Source organism: Rhinolophus sinicus, chromosome 3, assembly GCF_057876585.1.
Source record: "Rhinolophus sinicus isolate RSI-liver-muscle chromosome 3, RSI-T2T, whole genome shotgun sequence".
In the NCBI taxonomy this organism is placed as follows: Eukaryota; Metazoa; Chordata; class Mammalia; order Chiroptera; family Rhinolophidae; genus Rhinolophus; species Rhinolophus sinicus.
Window position 1 is genome coordinate 45,744,806 of NC_142503.1, and position 15,964 is coordinate 45,760,769.

General features: G+C 38.2%; 1 protein-coding gene across 1 annotated transcript in view; it reads right to left on the minus strand.

The window, feature by feature from the left end:
• The window catches only part of MRPS27 (mitochondrial ribosomal protein S27), a 74,026-nt gene extending 58,066 nt beyond the window's left edge, over nucleotides 1–15,960 (minus strand). The window contains exons 1-2 of the mRNA XM_019728090.3: nucleotides 15,837–15,960; nucleotides 11,405–11,482 (exon numbers count right to left, since the gene is read on the minus strand). Of these exons, the coding sequence (XP_019583649.3) occupies nucleotides 11,405–11,482; nucleotides 15,837–15,909 (151 nt within the window). The 5' untranslated portion in view covers nucleotides 15,910–15,960. The remainder of the gene's footprint in view (nucleotides 1–11,404; nucleotides 11,483–15,836) is intronic.
• Nucleotides 15,961–15,964: the final 4 nt, after the last annotated feature.

Genomic DNA, 15,964 nt, shown 5'->3' on the forward strand with positions numbered 1-15,964 from the left:
AGAAATCATTATTGTATAAATCAAGGAAGATAAGGAATATTAGTAACATTTAAAAAATCCTAGCATATATTTAGTTTTAAAAAAATATACCAATAAAGTGTCTCTGGAAGGAGGCACAAGAAAGTGTTATTATTGACAGACTCTAGGGAAAGGAAGAAATCTGTATCAAGTAATAAGAAGACAGAGGTAATCAACGGACAAGTATCTTTTGAAGACCTATTGAGTGCATTAACCATTTTTTTCCCTATCTTGATTCAGTAGCTACTGGGGGAAAGCTACTTTGCAAAATCCCTAAAACCTAGTGTGATATAAAAGTAATCCGTTTTTCTTATGACAGTCTTAAAGAGACTGACACCAGGTGATTATAGAAAGATAAAGACCCTCACCCCCATCACACACACACACAAGGAAGTCCCTAAAACCTCTTCACACTAAGGCAAATTAATATTGTTAAATCTAGTTGCTCACAGAATATTAAACAGCACTCCTGTGATGCCAAATCTTTATGATCATTTCACAATAGAGGCCCTTGTGTTGAGATGATAGACATTATAAAGAATTACCTCCCTTTACTCAAAATGTAAACTTTTACTTAAAAAAAAAAAAAGGAGGATCAGGCTCTACTGGCCTAATTAAAGTGGCCTCCATTTCCTTGTGGATTTCACATAGTGCACAATGTAGAAGGAAACATTGGATGAGGTTGGCTTCTGTAGTGTGATAACCCAAGACTCTGTTCTAATCCTTCACACCAAGACATCTTCTGTCAAGTGAAATCGCTGAGACCTCAAAAAAGGCAACAGCTGCAGACCCAGCAGCTGCTGAATAACATTTGCATATTGCAAGTCAGAGAGAGGTTTGCTGCTAAATATGTGACCAATCACTTCCCATGATAGCATCGGCGTGATGAATGAGGCGGAAAACTGCACAGGGCAGGGATGGCCAGGAAAGCTGGGGCAGCTGCGGCCTGCAGAGGGCTGGCACCACAGGCTTCTGGACTGTGGGCTTCAACAGTCAAGATCACACTTCATGTTTCACCGAGGGGCCAGCAGATGCCCAGGTTTTGTTCAAAGGGATGTGCTAAGGAAGATGCTTTCTTTCCCGTCACTCAGCTCCTCAGGAATATACATTGCAGTGGACAGTTGAAGTCAACAACGACTACAAGGGAAAATGGGTCTGAAAATTTGAATTCTTCATTCAAAAAAACTTAAAGCTATACAGATGTGGAAGTATGCCCAGAAAATGACATGTCTACTAATATAAAAATGTCCTTCCTGTTTGAAGAAAACAACACCATTGATGATCTGAGGACATAAAGGATTTTCTTGAGGACTCTACACTATTCCAAGCATAGGAGCCTAGCGGTTCACAAACTTGGTTGAGGATTCCTCACCTCACACCTAGAGGGCAATTCTAGTTCTGTAGGTCTGAGGTGAGACCAGGGGAATCCAAGTTTTTAAACAAAGCCCCAGGAAACTGGGATGCAGCTTCCCAAGACTAGAGTGAGTTATATTTAAAAACTACCATGGGCGCAACAGAGAATCAGTCTTGGGTGTTCCTCCTAAGCTTGAAAAGATGTTAAATGGAATTTTGTTTCTGGAACAAGGTGGACAAAATATCCTTTAAAATTTTCCTCCTAGGAGAAAAACACCTAGGTAAAATATTTCTAAAAGTTTTTTGCAAATATGACTGAGCTTTCAAGAAGGTAGATATAAATGCCAGAGGCCGAAGGCAGGACAGGAGCACAAGCCTTGAGTTTATAAGGGAGCACTGATGGTTGCAGTCACCTGAGAGCATCTGCAGGTCTCTAGTGACACAGCTTTGGTTTTAATGGCTTACGGGGCACCGAGGATAAAACCAAGGCTTTTATAAGATGACAAACTGGTTCAGGAATCCACAGGTAAAGCCAGGACCACCTAGGGCTACGAGAGTGGGAAGGTGAATTAGAAAATAATGCACCCTGCAAAGATAAATGCAAGGATGCTGTGCCCCACGGATCCTAAACTACAGTCAGCCCTCACACCTCTGACGCCCTAATTCATACTTCTGTGTTACACATGATATAGCAACCTGAGAATTTTGTTCAAAGTGGTTTAAAGAGTTTATTTTACTATATGAAATTCTAGAAAATACAAACTCATCTTGCAGTGATAGGAAGCATATAAGTGGTTGCCTGGGAATCTGGGAGGGTCAGGAGGAAGGGGAGGAAAGGATTACAGAGGAGTAGGAGAAAACTGTGCGTGGCGTGGCAGACATGCTCATTATCATGACTGTGGTGATGATTTCATGGATGTACATACAAGTACATGTGTCAAAACTTATCAAATTAATATGTGCAGTGTATTTTATATAAAGAATACCTTAATCAAGCTGCTAAAAAAAAACTTGGTGAATAAGTTAAAGAGGAGGTTAGACAGAGGTGAGGTGAGAGTTAATGAAGTGAAAGGTCTAAAAGAAATTACACAGAATGCAGCAAAGATAAAGATGAAATGTATGAAAGAGGAATAAGAGATATAGAAAATAGAATAAGAAGGCCTAAACTACATTTAACTGAATTTATAAAAGAAGTTAATAAAGAGAATGAGGAGAGGTGATGCATGACAAGATAATAACTAAGTATTTTTTTAGAATTAATAAAAGATATGCTTTCAGATTCAGAAAACACATAAAATCTCAAATCAATTAAATCAACACCTGCACCATGATACATTACAGTGAAACTGAAGAAAACGAGGATTTTAAAAGTAGCCAGAAGGAAAATATAAATTACTTATAAAGGAAAAACAACTACATCAACAGGTGTTTTCTCAGTAGGAACAACAATAGACAGTAGAATAATATGTTGGGAGTAAATACTATCAACATAGATTTACAAATCTAATAATCTTATGTTTCAAGATTTAGGGAAAAGTAAGGTATTTTTAGACAAACAAAAACTGAGAGAATTTATTAGCAACAAACACTCAAGGAATTTTGTGGAAGTTGTGTTTTTAAGAAGATGTCTTTTTTTGTAAGAAGGAAAATGATCTTTTAAAGAAGACTTGAGAGACTAAAAAGAATGGCAAGTAAGTAAAACTGCTTAAATTTGAGGGAAAATTGACTGTTTAAAATAATAATGTGTTGTGTTTGTGTTTTAAAGGATAAAACGTTAACATCAGACAAAACATATGGTTGGGGGTATGTGCATGTCTGGACTGAAAAATAGGAGAGTGTGATTAACATTAGATTTTAAGTTAAATATGCATGTTGGAAGTTAGAGCAATTATCTAAAATATATAGATTTAGAATGCTAGAATCTACCATTCTAAAAGAGTAGAAACTGAGGAAATAATTTCTAGACCAGTAAGGGGGAAAAATGAAAAAAACAAAAACAGTGGTAATCAATCCAAAAGAAGAAAGGGAAAAAAACAGAAAAACAAGAAAGATGAGAGAAATAACAAAATATGATAGAAATAAATCCAAATATATCAGTAATCATAAAATGACAATATAAATAGACTACAGTTTCTAGTTAAAAAGACGATTGTCAGATTGGTTAAAAATACAAAATCTAGCTATATAAATCAAAAGAACACTGAAGAGTTAAAAATAAATGTATCAAAAATATACTAGGCAAACAGTAGCCAAACAAAACCCGGTGTAGCTGTATTAACATTAGACACAATAGATTTAAAGGTCAAAAGCATTATTTTCAAATATATGGTGATGGACGGAGAACTGACTCTGGGTGGTGAATACACAATGGGATTTATAGATGATGTAATACAGAATTGTACACCTGAAATCTACGTAACTTTACTAACAATTGTCACCCCAATAAACTTAAAAAAAAAAAAAAGCATTCTTTTTACAGGTGGGTCATTACATAATGATAAAAAAAATTCATTTTTCCAAGAAGATAATTTTAACCTGGTGTGCACCAAAGTAACACAGCTTCAAAGTATATAAAATTCTCAGAAAAAAAAATGGCAATCTTAATGATCACAAAATCTGCAGCAGAGATGTGCTGAGAAAGAAGTGCCTTATAAGAGAGCATGTTCTCTGGGTGAAAGTTGTGATGGGGAAGGTCCCTGAAGGAAAGATGGATCCTCTATTGAATCCTGGGAGTTTTAAGTGAGAAATTGTTAGATGGTTTCAGTTTTTCATGGTTTCTGTGTAACTGTACATCATTTTTATTCATTCGGTCAACCTTAAGCTCTTTCTGGGCTTAGGACCATCTACATACCTTATCTATAATATTTACGTCATAGAGAACTGGATACAAGTTATAATTATATTTCCTAGACAAAGTGATCTGAAAAACAGGCTGAAACGGTGTTTTTGCTCCCCACATTTAAAAAGAAAAACAAGGACAGATGACATATGAATATAATGTGTATAAAAGTAATAGAAGGAAGTAGGAAAAACTAATCTAGGAACCATTTTGAATATAGATATTTAGATTTCCTTCTATTTGTCTCTCTATCTGTCACCAGGAAGTTTAAAACAAATAGTTCCAAAAAAGGAAAAATGTGAAGCGAAGCTTTGTATACATATATACTGAAAAAGGAGACTAAAGGAGGAAGATATGCACAAGTCAGGCCACCTTTAGACTAGCCAGCTGATGGTAAATATGAAACCTAGTAAATGAATAGGTGTCACAGAGATGTAAATATGGAATTGATAAAAGTTAAGAAAGTAGGCTTCAGAAAATCTCCACCAGGCTTCAAGAGCAGGATTTGAAAACTTACTGCAACAAGCCAAAGGCTTTCACAGATGAAATGCTACCGCAAAACCAAACCTCAGCTAATGGGAGAGAGAGGCGTCTGTGAAAGATGGCCACAGTGCTCAGGGTCAGCCTGAACACAAATGTGTCAACGGTAAAATTCTCCTTGGTTTCTGAATTCTACAAATTCTCCTTTGTTTCTTAAAAAACAAAACAGTAACCAAAACCAAAAGGTGTCCCTTACTTTATGATTACTTATAAACTGAAAACTCAGAAGTAAAATATTTAATTCAGTAGGGCTCAGGCATCCAATTCAGCTTAAGTCACCTGGGCCCTTAACCTAGCAGGGTGACAAGCAAACTTCCTGTCATAGAACCCAGGGAGCTTCTCCATCAGACCTGCCTTCCTACCATGTTCCTGTTCTCCCAAATGGTTTTCTCCTAAATCCTATTCACTGTGGGTCCTAGCGTGGAATTCAAAAGCTACTAACTGGCTAATGCTAATAACTTTCACCCTGTACCTTCTCCAACAGATGTGACAGTCAGTAGAGGAATTTCAGAGGCAATTCTTTCATTCAGTGTTTATTTTAACCCCAGGGAAGTCCAGTACAGAAACAGTCTAAAACTGAAATCTGACTTGAGTTGTAAAGCCCAAGAACTCCTACGGCTCTGCAGAGAACTAAGGTACTTTCAATAAAAAATAACTGCAATGAATTAAAATGTCTGGAATGCTTAAATCCATAAATTCATAATAATATATAAAAAACCCTTATTGATCATCTTTGGAGGATGGTAAGGGGTCAACTCATTATTGAAAACTGCCTCTTCCATAAAAACTGCAACTCAGGATACCTAAAATGTTGATGAAAGGACATTCTTTTACAAAAATTTTTCTGGATAATAAGTGAGGAAGAAAGGATAGAATTCAAATAGCAACAGTTTGCAGCTCCTGATATTCATAATGGATCTAAGCAATGATCACGAATGGCCTTAACATCACAGAGGGACAACCTGCTGTGTGCCTCCTGACAAAACAATACTTCTTATGAAGTATTCATGCCAAAAGTAAAAAAAACAAAAGCAGAAAAACCTGAATCTGATGAAGCCTCCTTCTCTGCCAGTTTTGTAGGACATATGAAAGGTAGAAGTATATGTTAAAACCACCATAAGGATAAAAACAGCAAATTCAGAATGTGGGAAACTCTACACGACAAAGATCTGTTTTCTTCAACAAATACATTAAAAGAAAGAGCGAGCGAAACCTATAGATTAACAGATATCTAAGAGACCTCTCAGCACATTATAAGATATGGACCTTATCTGGATTCCATTTCAACAAACTATAAATTTTTAAAAAATGTGTAAGACATTTGTGGGGAAATGTGAACATTGATGGATATAAAGATGTTAAGGAATTACTAATTTTTAGATATGAAAATGATATAGTTATGGTTTAAAAAAATCCTTATCTTTTAGAGGTACATATCAAAATACATACAAAATGATCTGATAACAAAGATTTGTTAAAAAGCAATCTGGTGATGGGGTAGAAGATTGATGAAACAAGACCGGCTGGAAACTGATAACTGTTGAAGCTGGGTCATGGTACATGGGGGTCCATTATACTATTCTCTCTACTTTTATGTTTCTATAAAAAATATTTTAAAAGCAGCAAGAATGGACATAACCAATTACACTATACAAAACTTACGTGCATTCTGGTTCAACCAAACCATTAAAATATTTGAGAGTCAGGGAAATTTGAACATTGACTAGATATTTCATATTTAAACAGTTATTAATATTTTAGGTGTGATAATGGTATTAAAATACCCTTATCTTTTAGAGGTGTACAATGAAATATTTATGGATGAAATGACATCATGTTTGGGATTTGCCTCAAAATAATCCAAAGGATCTGGATGGGGGATAAGTAGAAGAAGAGATGAAGTACATTGGCCATGGCTAATAACTGTTGAAACCAGATTATGGGTAAAGGGGATTCCTTATACCACTCTACTTTTGTATATATTTCAGATTTGTCATTAAAAACGTTTAAAAAATTAACCTATGGTGTTAGAAATCAGGATAACGGTTACCTTTGAAGAGAATGGGAGCTGCAACAAGGGCTTCTGGAGTGGTAGGAATGTTCTGTCTTACACAGGTTTGCTCACTTTGTGGTAACTTATCAGTCTGTAAATTATGATTTGTGCACTTCTCAGAATATTTTACAATGCAATCACAAAGCTGTTTTTGTTTGTTTGTTTTTAAAGCAAGAAATCCACTGTTTCAACGCAAGGGAAGATGCTATCATAGAATTGCAGGTACTACAGCAATAACAGAGAAAGCTATTTTTAAGCAGAAAAGCAATGGAATACTGTACGGCTCTAAGTAAATGTCACAATATGGCTTCAGTTTCCTCATCTCTGAGGGGTAAATAGCAGCTGCCTTAGCCGGCTGATGTGAGCATTAAATAGGATGGTGCGTGTGAAGGGCTTCACAGAGAACCCCGCACACTGCTAGCAGTGAACAGAGCTTACCTTTTGATTTTTGTCTAAGGACCAGCACTGCATCCATGGCCTGCTTGCCCCCTAGACTGCAGTGAAGGTACACTGTACTACAGAGAACTCCAGGTGCTGATCAAGACTTCCATGGTAATAAACTACCCTCAGGCTGGGAGCGGGACAGAGCCTCACACCCTTCCCCCAAGGCTCTGAGAACCACAAACGACACTGAAGAAAGGAGGCACCAGAGCCGCATGCCCATCAGAGAGAACCCAAAACGTCTGCACTGGATTCTGCATGGAGACAAATAGTTTAAGCAGATGTAGACCAAGAGCCACACCACACCTCCTCCCTCTCTGCGGAGCTCCACTCCCCTCCACGCCCTCCAACCGGGATGCGTGGAGTAAAGGCCTCACATCGACCCTCCCCCAACGAATGAGCCCGCACCAATAACAACCTCCAATCACTGAGCTCTACCTACTGAAGGTAGCCCTCTGCGCACGCGCGCACGGGGAGGCTTTCGACAAGGATCCGACCCAGACGCTGGGCTCCACCGGCTGCGCCGCGGTCTCCGAAGAGGGCGCACTGCCACCTACTGCCGTATCTTCCGAAGCGGCCTCAGACGCGGCGCCTGACCCCGCGCTGGTCTCACTTCTCAGTGCCAATATCCCAACCCAAACACTCAAGAGTTAGGGAAAATGTATTAATAGCACGTAGGAGTTCAAGTTTGTTTTATTCACATTCTGTTAGTAGGAAAAAAAAAATTGTCTCAAAGAACCTCTTTTCCTTCCATGCCATTTGAGTTTCAAAACCTTATTCACCTCCCGCGTTTTATATTGGGGTAAAATCAAGTGGCCTAGGGACTCATTCATTCCACATATTTCTGGAGCACGTACTGTATGTCAGGGTATTAGCAGAGGCAGGCATTACCATCATCCCCAATTTATAGGTACAGGAACCGAGGTTGAGTTTCTGAAAGCTGGCAGACTTGGGGTTCACACTTAGATGTGTGGCCCCCAAGTGCGGACTCTTCACATCACACTGCATAAGGAAGGTATAAAGTACTATAAGAATATAGGGCAAGGAAAATCTAACTGGGTCGAGACTCAGGATGCGCCGCAAACAGCAGGTGGTACAGCTTTTCCAAGTATTATAATCTTAACAGAGAGGAGACAATTACCCCCATACATTTATTCATTGCATATTATTATGTTTATTCTCTGGCAAACAGCTTTTGTTTATTCAGGAATCCATGAAAATCTTCCCTTAGATTTGTCTCCGAGTAACAGAGTGCAGACTATACTCCATACCAAGGTGCCAAATATAATGGTCTTATTTACTCATCTCCCCTTCATATAAGAAAGTGTTAATAACTTGCCTGAAATTCTTTGTTCTCTTCTCTGTATTTCCATAGCACTTTTCTTAAAATTCATATACGGCACATCAGAACAAACTTTGCAATATAATTGAGTCCATGTTGGTTTCATCACTATAACAGTGGTTTCCAAAAGGAGTACTACTGGCCCTAAAGGGAATTTTAGAATATCTGGGGGTATTTTCTTCAATGTCAGAAAGGCTGTAGGGCATTGCTGGCACTTAATGGGCAGAAGACAGGAAAATTAGATAACCTGCAATGCCGAGACAATCCAACATATCAAAACATCATCTCTATTGGGAGCCAACATTTTCAGCATGAAAAGGAAATACAAATATGGACTAGAGGAAGGCAAAGAAGAACCCTGTGGGGATGAACTGGAATTGGAGGTTTCAGTATGAACTCATTATTTATAAACTATGTACATGTGTGCATACACGCATGAATGTGCACATCTATATGCTTATGTGTATATGTATACATGTTTTCCTAGCTCTGTCCACTGAATGGGCCAAGAAGCAATAACTCCACAGTAGCAAGAGGACATCCGTTATACAGATCTTTGTTTCTAAGAACATTCCCTACTAAAAGGAAACAGGACTTCTTGGAAAAATAGTTGATTCCAGAGCTACAGCAGGAAAGGTACAAGATGAGCCCAGAAGATGGAGAGCCAGCTTGAAAGGGCTTCTACTAGCCAAATCTGGGACAATTTCGTCACCCAAATAATTAAGGATGGTAATGAATCATAAAAAGAGGAATCCACAATCCATAAGACCATATGGATAATAAATAGAGTTCAAAGAAAGAAATGAGAGAAGATGGAGCTCTTGATTAGAGTAGAATCCTGAACACTAACTAGTAAATGTAGAAGTACTAATGGAGCTGGAAAACCATCATTTTGTAACTGTCTTAGTAAAGACGGATTCAGGCAAGATACATAAATGGATGCTAAATCTAGGGGGAAACTTTTGATAAAGAGCGGGATATTTGCATGATATTAAAATATCTCCCCACAGACTGCCTATTAGTCATAAAGGAGGAAAACAGTAACTCTCCAGGGGGGGAATCAGACACACTTGACTAGGTGATCAAAGTTAACATCACCAGTGAAGGTAGATCAACAACTGGTATCTCTTTACATGTGTATGGAGAAGGACAAATATCACTGACAATATTGCAACTGGGAAAGCACAACTTGATCTAATCATGAGAAAATATCAGACAAACCCAAAAAGAATACTTTATTAAAAAAGGGGCTGGCTTCTTAAAAAATGTCATTAATACACACTAAAGCATTCAGGATAAAGGGCTGTAATACATGCAAAAAAACTCTCAAATGGTTAAAAAAAAATGTGTGTGCATACAGAGAATGAGAAAGCAAAACAAATGGGTCAAAATGGTGCCAATGTGTGAATCTGGGCTAAGGGTATACAGATGCTCTTTGTATTATTCTTATAACTTTTTGTAAGTTTCAAATTATTTCCCAAAACAAAATTAAAAATATTTGGTCCATATTTCATGCCATGTATGACATGGCAGACATTCACATTTTAAAAAACTAACCTGTTCATAACAAACAAAACTAACTCCATTTTACATATGAGTATAAAAACAAAGCACTTTGAGGGGCATAATTTGAAAATAACTAAATTTTCCATTAATGCAACTGTTGTGTAAATTGTGGAAAGATAGCATTTGGATTCATTGAGAACTTTACTAAGAGTTCACCATTTTGTGAATAAAACCGTGTCACTTATGATAATGCCATATTTGCCACGGTATTTGCTACAGTATTTGACTTTGCCAGCACACCACCTTTGTAGCATCTGTATATCTACCTGTTGTTCACAGTGATTCTACATTTCAGTGCAAGCATGCAATTCCTAGTCTTCAGACTCTCCACAGCTCTGCTTTGGCTGGCCCCGGCCCATACACCCAAACCCAGGTCTCACAAACCAACTTTGCTCTTGCAATCGTACTATTAAGGAAGAAAATGAGTTCTTTGAACATTCCCACTCCACCCTCTGCCACTCCCAAGGTAGCTGTTATAGGCAGCCGTAAAAGAATGTCCCTTCCCTACCCCCCGGGGGAAAATATTAGATCAGTACTGGAACTGATCCAAAAATTAGTTTCATAAAACTATCACCATCGTCTGACTTTATCAATGTCCCAATGATGTTATATATAATACATATTATATTTATGTATTATTTCTACAAAGTGCTCATAGGGTCAGTGATTTCTTTTAGGCCTTGTTCTTTTATAAAAGAAAGGCTGCTATCTGTGTAATACGACACAGGGAACAGGGAAAGGGAAGTTCTATATAATGAGGAGCCTACCACCCGGAAGATGTTAGCCAACTATCTTCCCTAAATGGTTTAAATGAGATTATAACACTGCTTTCAAATCTATCTATCACCTGGTGATAAAATAGAGAAGAGTGAAAAAGCTTTCTAAGGACCACAAGTTAAGTAATGAAAATTACAAAAGATGAAAGTATGAAATATATTTTTCTCTGCAGATAATGTAGAACAGACAGGCTGCGTGGCAACTAACTATATGATAAAAAGTGGACAAAAACAAGAAAGAAAAGAATTGCTTATATAATTTAGAAAGACTAATTGTCAAGGCAAAAAAGAAACAGAAATTTGCAGGATAGCAAAAATGATTTTGCCACACGTGAAACAATAGTCTTAATTCTTTTTAAGACTAAAAATGTGCTTATCTGAATTAGATTATCATAAAAGCATTATTTCATATATACATCATATGAATATGTGATAATAAACATATGGAGAGACTGCAATGACACATAGGTACCTACCAAGGTGATACTCTTCTTTTTCTCTTGTTTCCCATTTGTGGCTGTCCACATATGCCGCAGAAAGCAGGCATCTTTTACCTGAGGAAAAAGACAATTATATCAACATGCATGGTTCTACAACAGGTTCTGTTTATCTGTTTTATTAAACATATCTATCATATCTTCAGTTAGATTATTGAAGATCCTAGCATGATACTGTAACCAACATTGCACCGTTAACAATTCAGTGCATGCGCAGTTAGAGCATACGTGCACAACTCAGAGCATACAAGCTCTAACAAGCAGAAGACGTAGAAAACTGAAAATTTTTACAATAATGTTATGGGCAAAACTGCTGGTAATTTTGATCGTATAATTTCAGGACTAGGAGCCATTTGCTTCCACTAAATTACAGCCTAGGTGAGCCCTAGAACTCCTTAGCACCAAAAACATTTGCTGAACTGTTGCTCAATGCATTAATCAAATGCTTTATAATCGTTAGTTACTCCTAAAAACATTGCCATCTGACTTGGATCAGCAAATTTACCCTTATTTCACATAAAGCAATCAATAACATCTTACCCAGCACCCAGTGGTAAATAAGACAAACCTGGTAAACCAAATTTGAGATAACCCACAAAATGACATAGGTGTATTCCCAGCACCTGGCACAATGACTGGCGTATGGCAATATTCAATAATTATGAGCTTAAGGAATGCATGAGAAACAATGAGTGGCAACTTACTCAAAATTAAAACCTTTGTGCTTCAAGTGTCAAAGGACACTATCCAGAAAGTAAAAGGACAACTCACAGAATGGGAGAAAATATTTGCAAGTCATTGATATGATAAGGGACTTGTAACCAGAATACATAAATAACTCTTACTAGTCAAAATTTAAAAAGAGGAGCAATCAACTGAAAAATTGGCAAATGATTTGAACAAATATTTCTCAAAAAGACGTATACATACACACAAACATATGCACATGCACACAAATGGCCAACAAGTACATGGAAAGATATTTAGTATCATTTACCATTAGGGAAATGCAAAATACATTGAAATGCCACTCCATACCCACTAGGATGACTATAATAAAAAAGAGAGATACTAGCCATTGATATGCATTGTCATGCGGGGTGTCCGGTGGGGTCTCTGCTCCCGCTCCCCACAAGAGAACGCAGGATATGGTGAGGCCAAAAAGGAACACCCACGGAGCCATAAGTAGGGGAATCATATCACTATATTCTCTCTGGTGGCATCCGCCTCTCTGCAATCCGCTCTTGTTAGCTCGGCCACCATCTTCTTGCTAGCCCCCATTTTCTGCTAGCGTAGCCACAGCAGTTACATTAGTGGCCAATGGCTCACTGGTTACAGCTGACGGCCAACTAGCCACAGCTGATGGCCATCCAATCACAGTTGATGGCCATTTACTACCTGAGCCAGCACCTTTCTATGTGAGGCTGAGAGCCTGGAAACTGCTCTTTGGGGCTCTGTCCCCACATGCATTGCAGGTGAAAATGTAAAATAGTGCAGCCATTTTGGAAAAGTTTGGCAGTTCCTCAAAATATTAACATTGGAGTTGCCATATAACCCAGCAATTCCTCTCCTAGGTATATACCCAAAAGAAAGGAAACCACGTATCCACACAGAAGTTTATATACAAATGTTCATAGCAATATTATTCATAATAGCCCCAAAATGGAAACAATGCATATATCCATCAACTGATGAATAAACAAAATGTGGTATATTCTTACAATGGAATATGATTTGGCAGTAAAATGAAATGAAGTACATATATGTGATATGACACGGACAGATCTCTAAAACATTATGCTAAGTGAAAAAGAGGCCAGTTACAAAAGATCACATATTATATAATTCTCTTTATATGTAAAGTCCACAGTAGGCAAATCTATAGAGACAGATAGCAGATTAGTGGTTGCCTAGATTTGGAGGGTAGGGAGTCAGGAAAGCTTGGGGGAAATTGGAGAGTAACTGTTCAACAGGTTTGTTTGGTCTTGAGGTGGTGAAAATGTCCTAAATTGATTGTGGTGATGGCTGGAAGAGGGAGTCAGGTTGGTTAGTGTGATGTGTGAAAGCTAGAGTGATATAAGAACTTGATTTGCCCTTGCTCACTTTGAAGATGTTTGAGAAAGGGGACCATCAACCAAGGAGTGCAGGTGGTCTCTAAAAAATGGAAAAGGCGAGGAAATAGCTTCTCCCTTAGAGATTCTCAAAGGGATCACATCCCTTTCAACACCTTGATTTTAGCACAGTAGGGCCCTGTATTGATCTTTTGGCCTACAGCGCACTAAGATAATAAATTTGTGATTTTAAGCCACCACATTTGTGCTAATTTGGTAACCTTCTTACCCTTCATCCAGGCAGTTTTTGAGGCAACCATATGCTCTAACTCAACTATCCGCTATAAAAAGAAACATTTTCTCCATTTAATTCTGAAAAGAATTAAAACCAGAATTTCAGCACAACTAAAGACACTCATGAAAGAGGACTTCCAGAACTGCTTCAGAAAGTGGCAAGAATGATGGGATGTGTGTTCGAAGTGAGGGGGAGTACTTTGTGGGGGATTAATGACAATGTGTCTTTTATTGTAATTATTTATTTATTTATACATTCACCGTATCTTTCAAACCTCGTAAGTGCCTAACCTAACATCCCCTATGTAGTAGGTACCCAGTAAGTTTCCTTTCTCTAGTCTCTTCATATAGTGAAGTCACTTTTTGGTTCAACTCAATCAAGTTTCCTTGTATCCTCTTGCTCATTTGAAGTTGCCTTTCTTCCTTATGAAGTAAGGAGAGTCAATGGAAGCACCAAAGTGTTCCAAATATTGATATATCATGAGTTTGTACAAAGTAGACTATTTTTTCTCTCTTATCCTGCAATGGTTCAAGATGTTTTGATGATTTAAAGTCAAGTTATTATCAGCATTTTCAAAACCCCGAGTGGTTCGTAATGTACTATCCTACTTACTTATATTATTTGCCGTATGGCCTCTCGTTCCCAATTTCAAAATTCCTTTCATCTATGGTCTAACCCAGTGCTTTCTCAATATAACTTTCTGTAATGATGGAAATGCTCAATTATGAGCTGTCCAATAAATACAGTAGCTACTAGTCACAGGGGTCTATTGAGCTCTTAAAATGTAGCTAGTGCAACTAAGAAACAGAATTTTAAATTTTACTTATTTTTAAGTAATTTATATAGCCATATGTAGCTAGTAGTTACCACAATGGGGGTAGCACAGGTGTATAACCTACAAGTTCACCAGTTCAAAGACCAAAATACTAACTGGAAATTCTCTCAATTCACCCTTATCCATTCCCTTGTTAGATTGATTGCCCCCAAACATTCTAAGCAACCAAGATACCCTCCCTGACAAACAATCTAAGGTCTTGTTTAAATTGAAAAGCATTCACTAACAACCATTAACTACACATACCTGTAAACAGCTACAATAGCTAATTCTTACTGACGTGCCAGGTATTGAGCATACCACTTTACCTAATGTGTGGCATTAAATATTTTCACCAGGTAGGTCAACCAGTTTGGTCAACCAGTTTAATCCTCAGAAAACTTCTGGTGGCCAACTCTGAGGTTTCACGTTGATATTTAATGGCTGTTCCTAAAAAAGTGTGAGCCAGAGAGTGTGTGTGTTAACTTTTTTATAGGGGCTCGAGGAGGTATGTAGAAAAAGAGGAGATAACAGGCATTGGAAACATGGATTGTAATTATTGCATTTTAATCATATAACTTGTCAGGATTAAGCTTCTGGAAATATTTAAAAATATTTCCAATGTCTTTAGCAGCAGATCCATTAAAGAAATAGGTTTTAAGTGGGCTGCCATTCATTCAGGTATCAAAGTACTTTTTAGAAGTAACTATATTAGCATTTATTGTCTATACATGGAAAACTGTAGCAAAGAAAGGTCAATCAAAAGTTGTGCCCAATGTCATCAGGAAAAGTAAGATTAGTATACTGAAAACTTCTTCCACCAACTGAAGACGAGGGGTCTGGCCAGGTGTGAGGTGGTGAGGAGAACGTTCATAACGCCGCTCCAAGGAAACCTCAGCAGGGAGGAAAATGCATAGCCCCAGGGGTGGACATACTCGGACTTTTCACGGTCCGCAAAAAGACAATCACCCATAACGCACAAACTCAGCAAATCATAGGCAAAAACGTTCATGCCTTGACTTTTTCTGCTGTTTCCATCTTTGGATGGGCAGACACATTATTTTACCGAAGGAAATGGGTCAGAGACCCTACCTCCCCTTTCTGGGCTACCAAACACTCCAAATCATTTCTCCAGCAACTAGATTCCAGAAGCATTTCTTCTCCTCTTGAAAGCCCACCGCTCCCTTCACTCAAGGAACATAGTTCTCAGGGACCTAATGAAGCAGCCCCACGAAGGCAGCAGCCACCAACCTGCCAGGGAATGCCGAGGCAGAAGTACTTTCCGCGCCAGGAGGATCCCGCATCGCACCATGGGGGCCGCCATCTTGGAACATACCAAGGAGAAAGACGGTCCGGGGCCGTTGAGGGCGGGGCCCAGT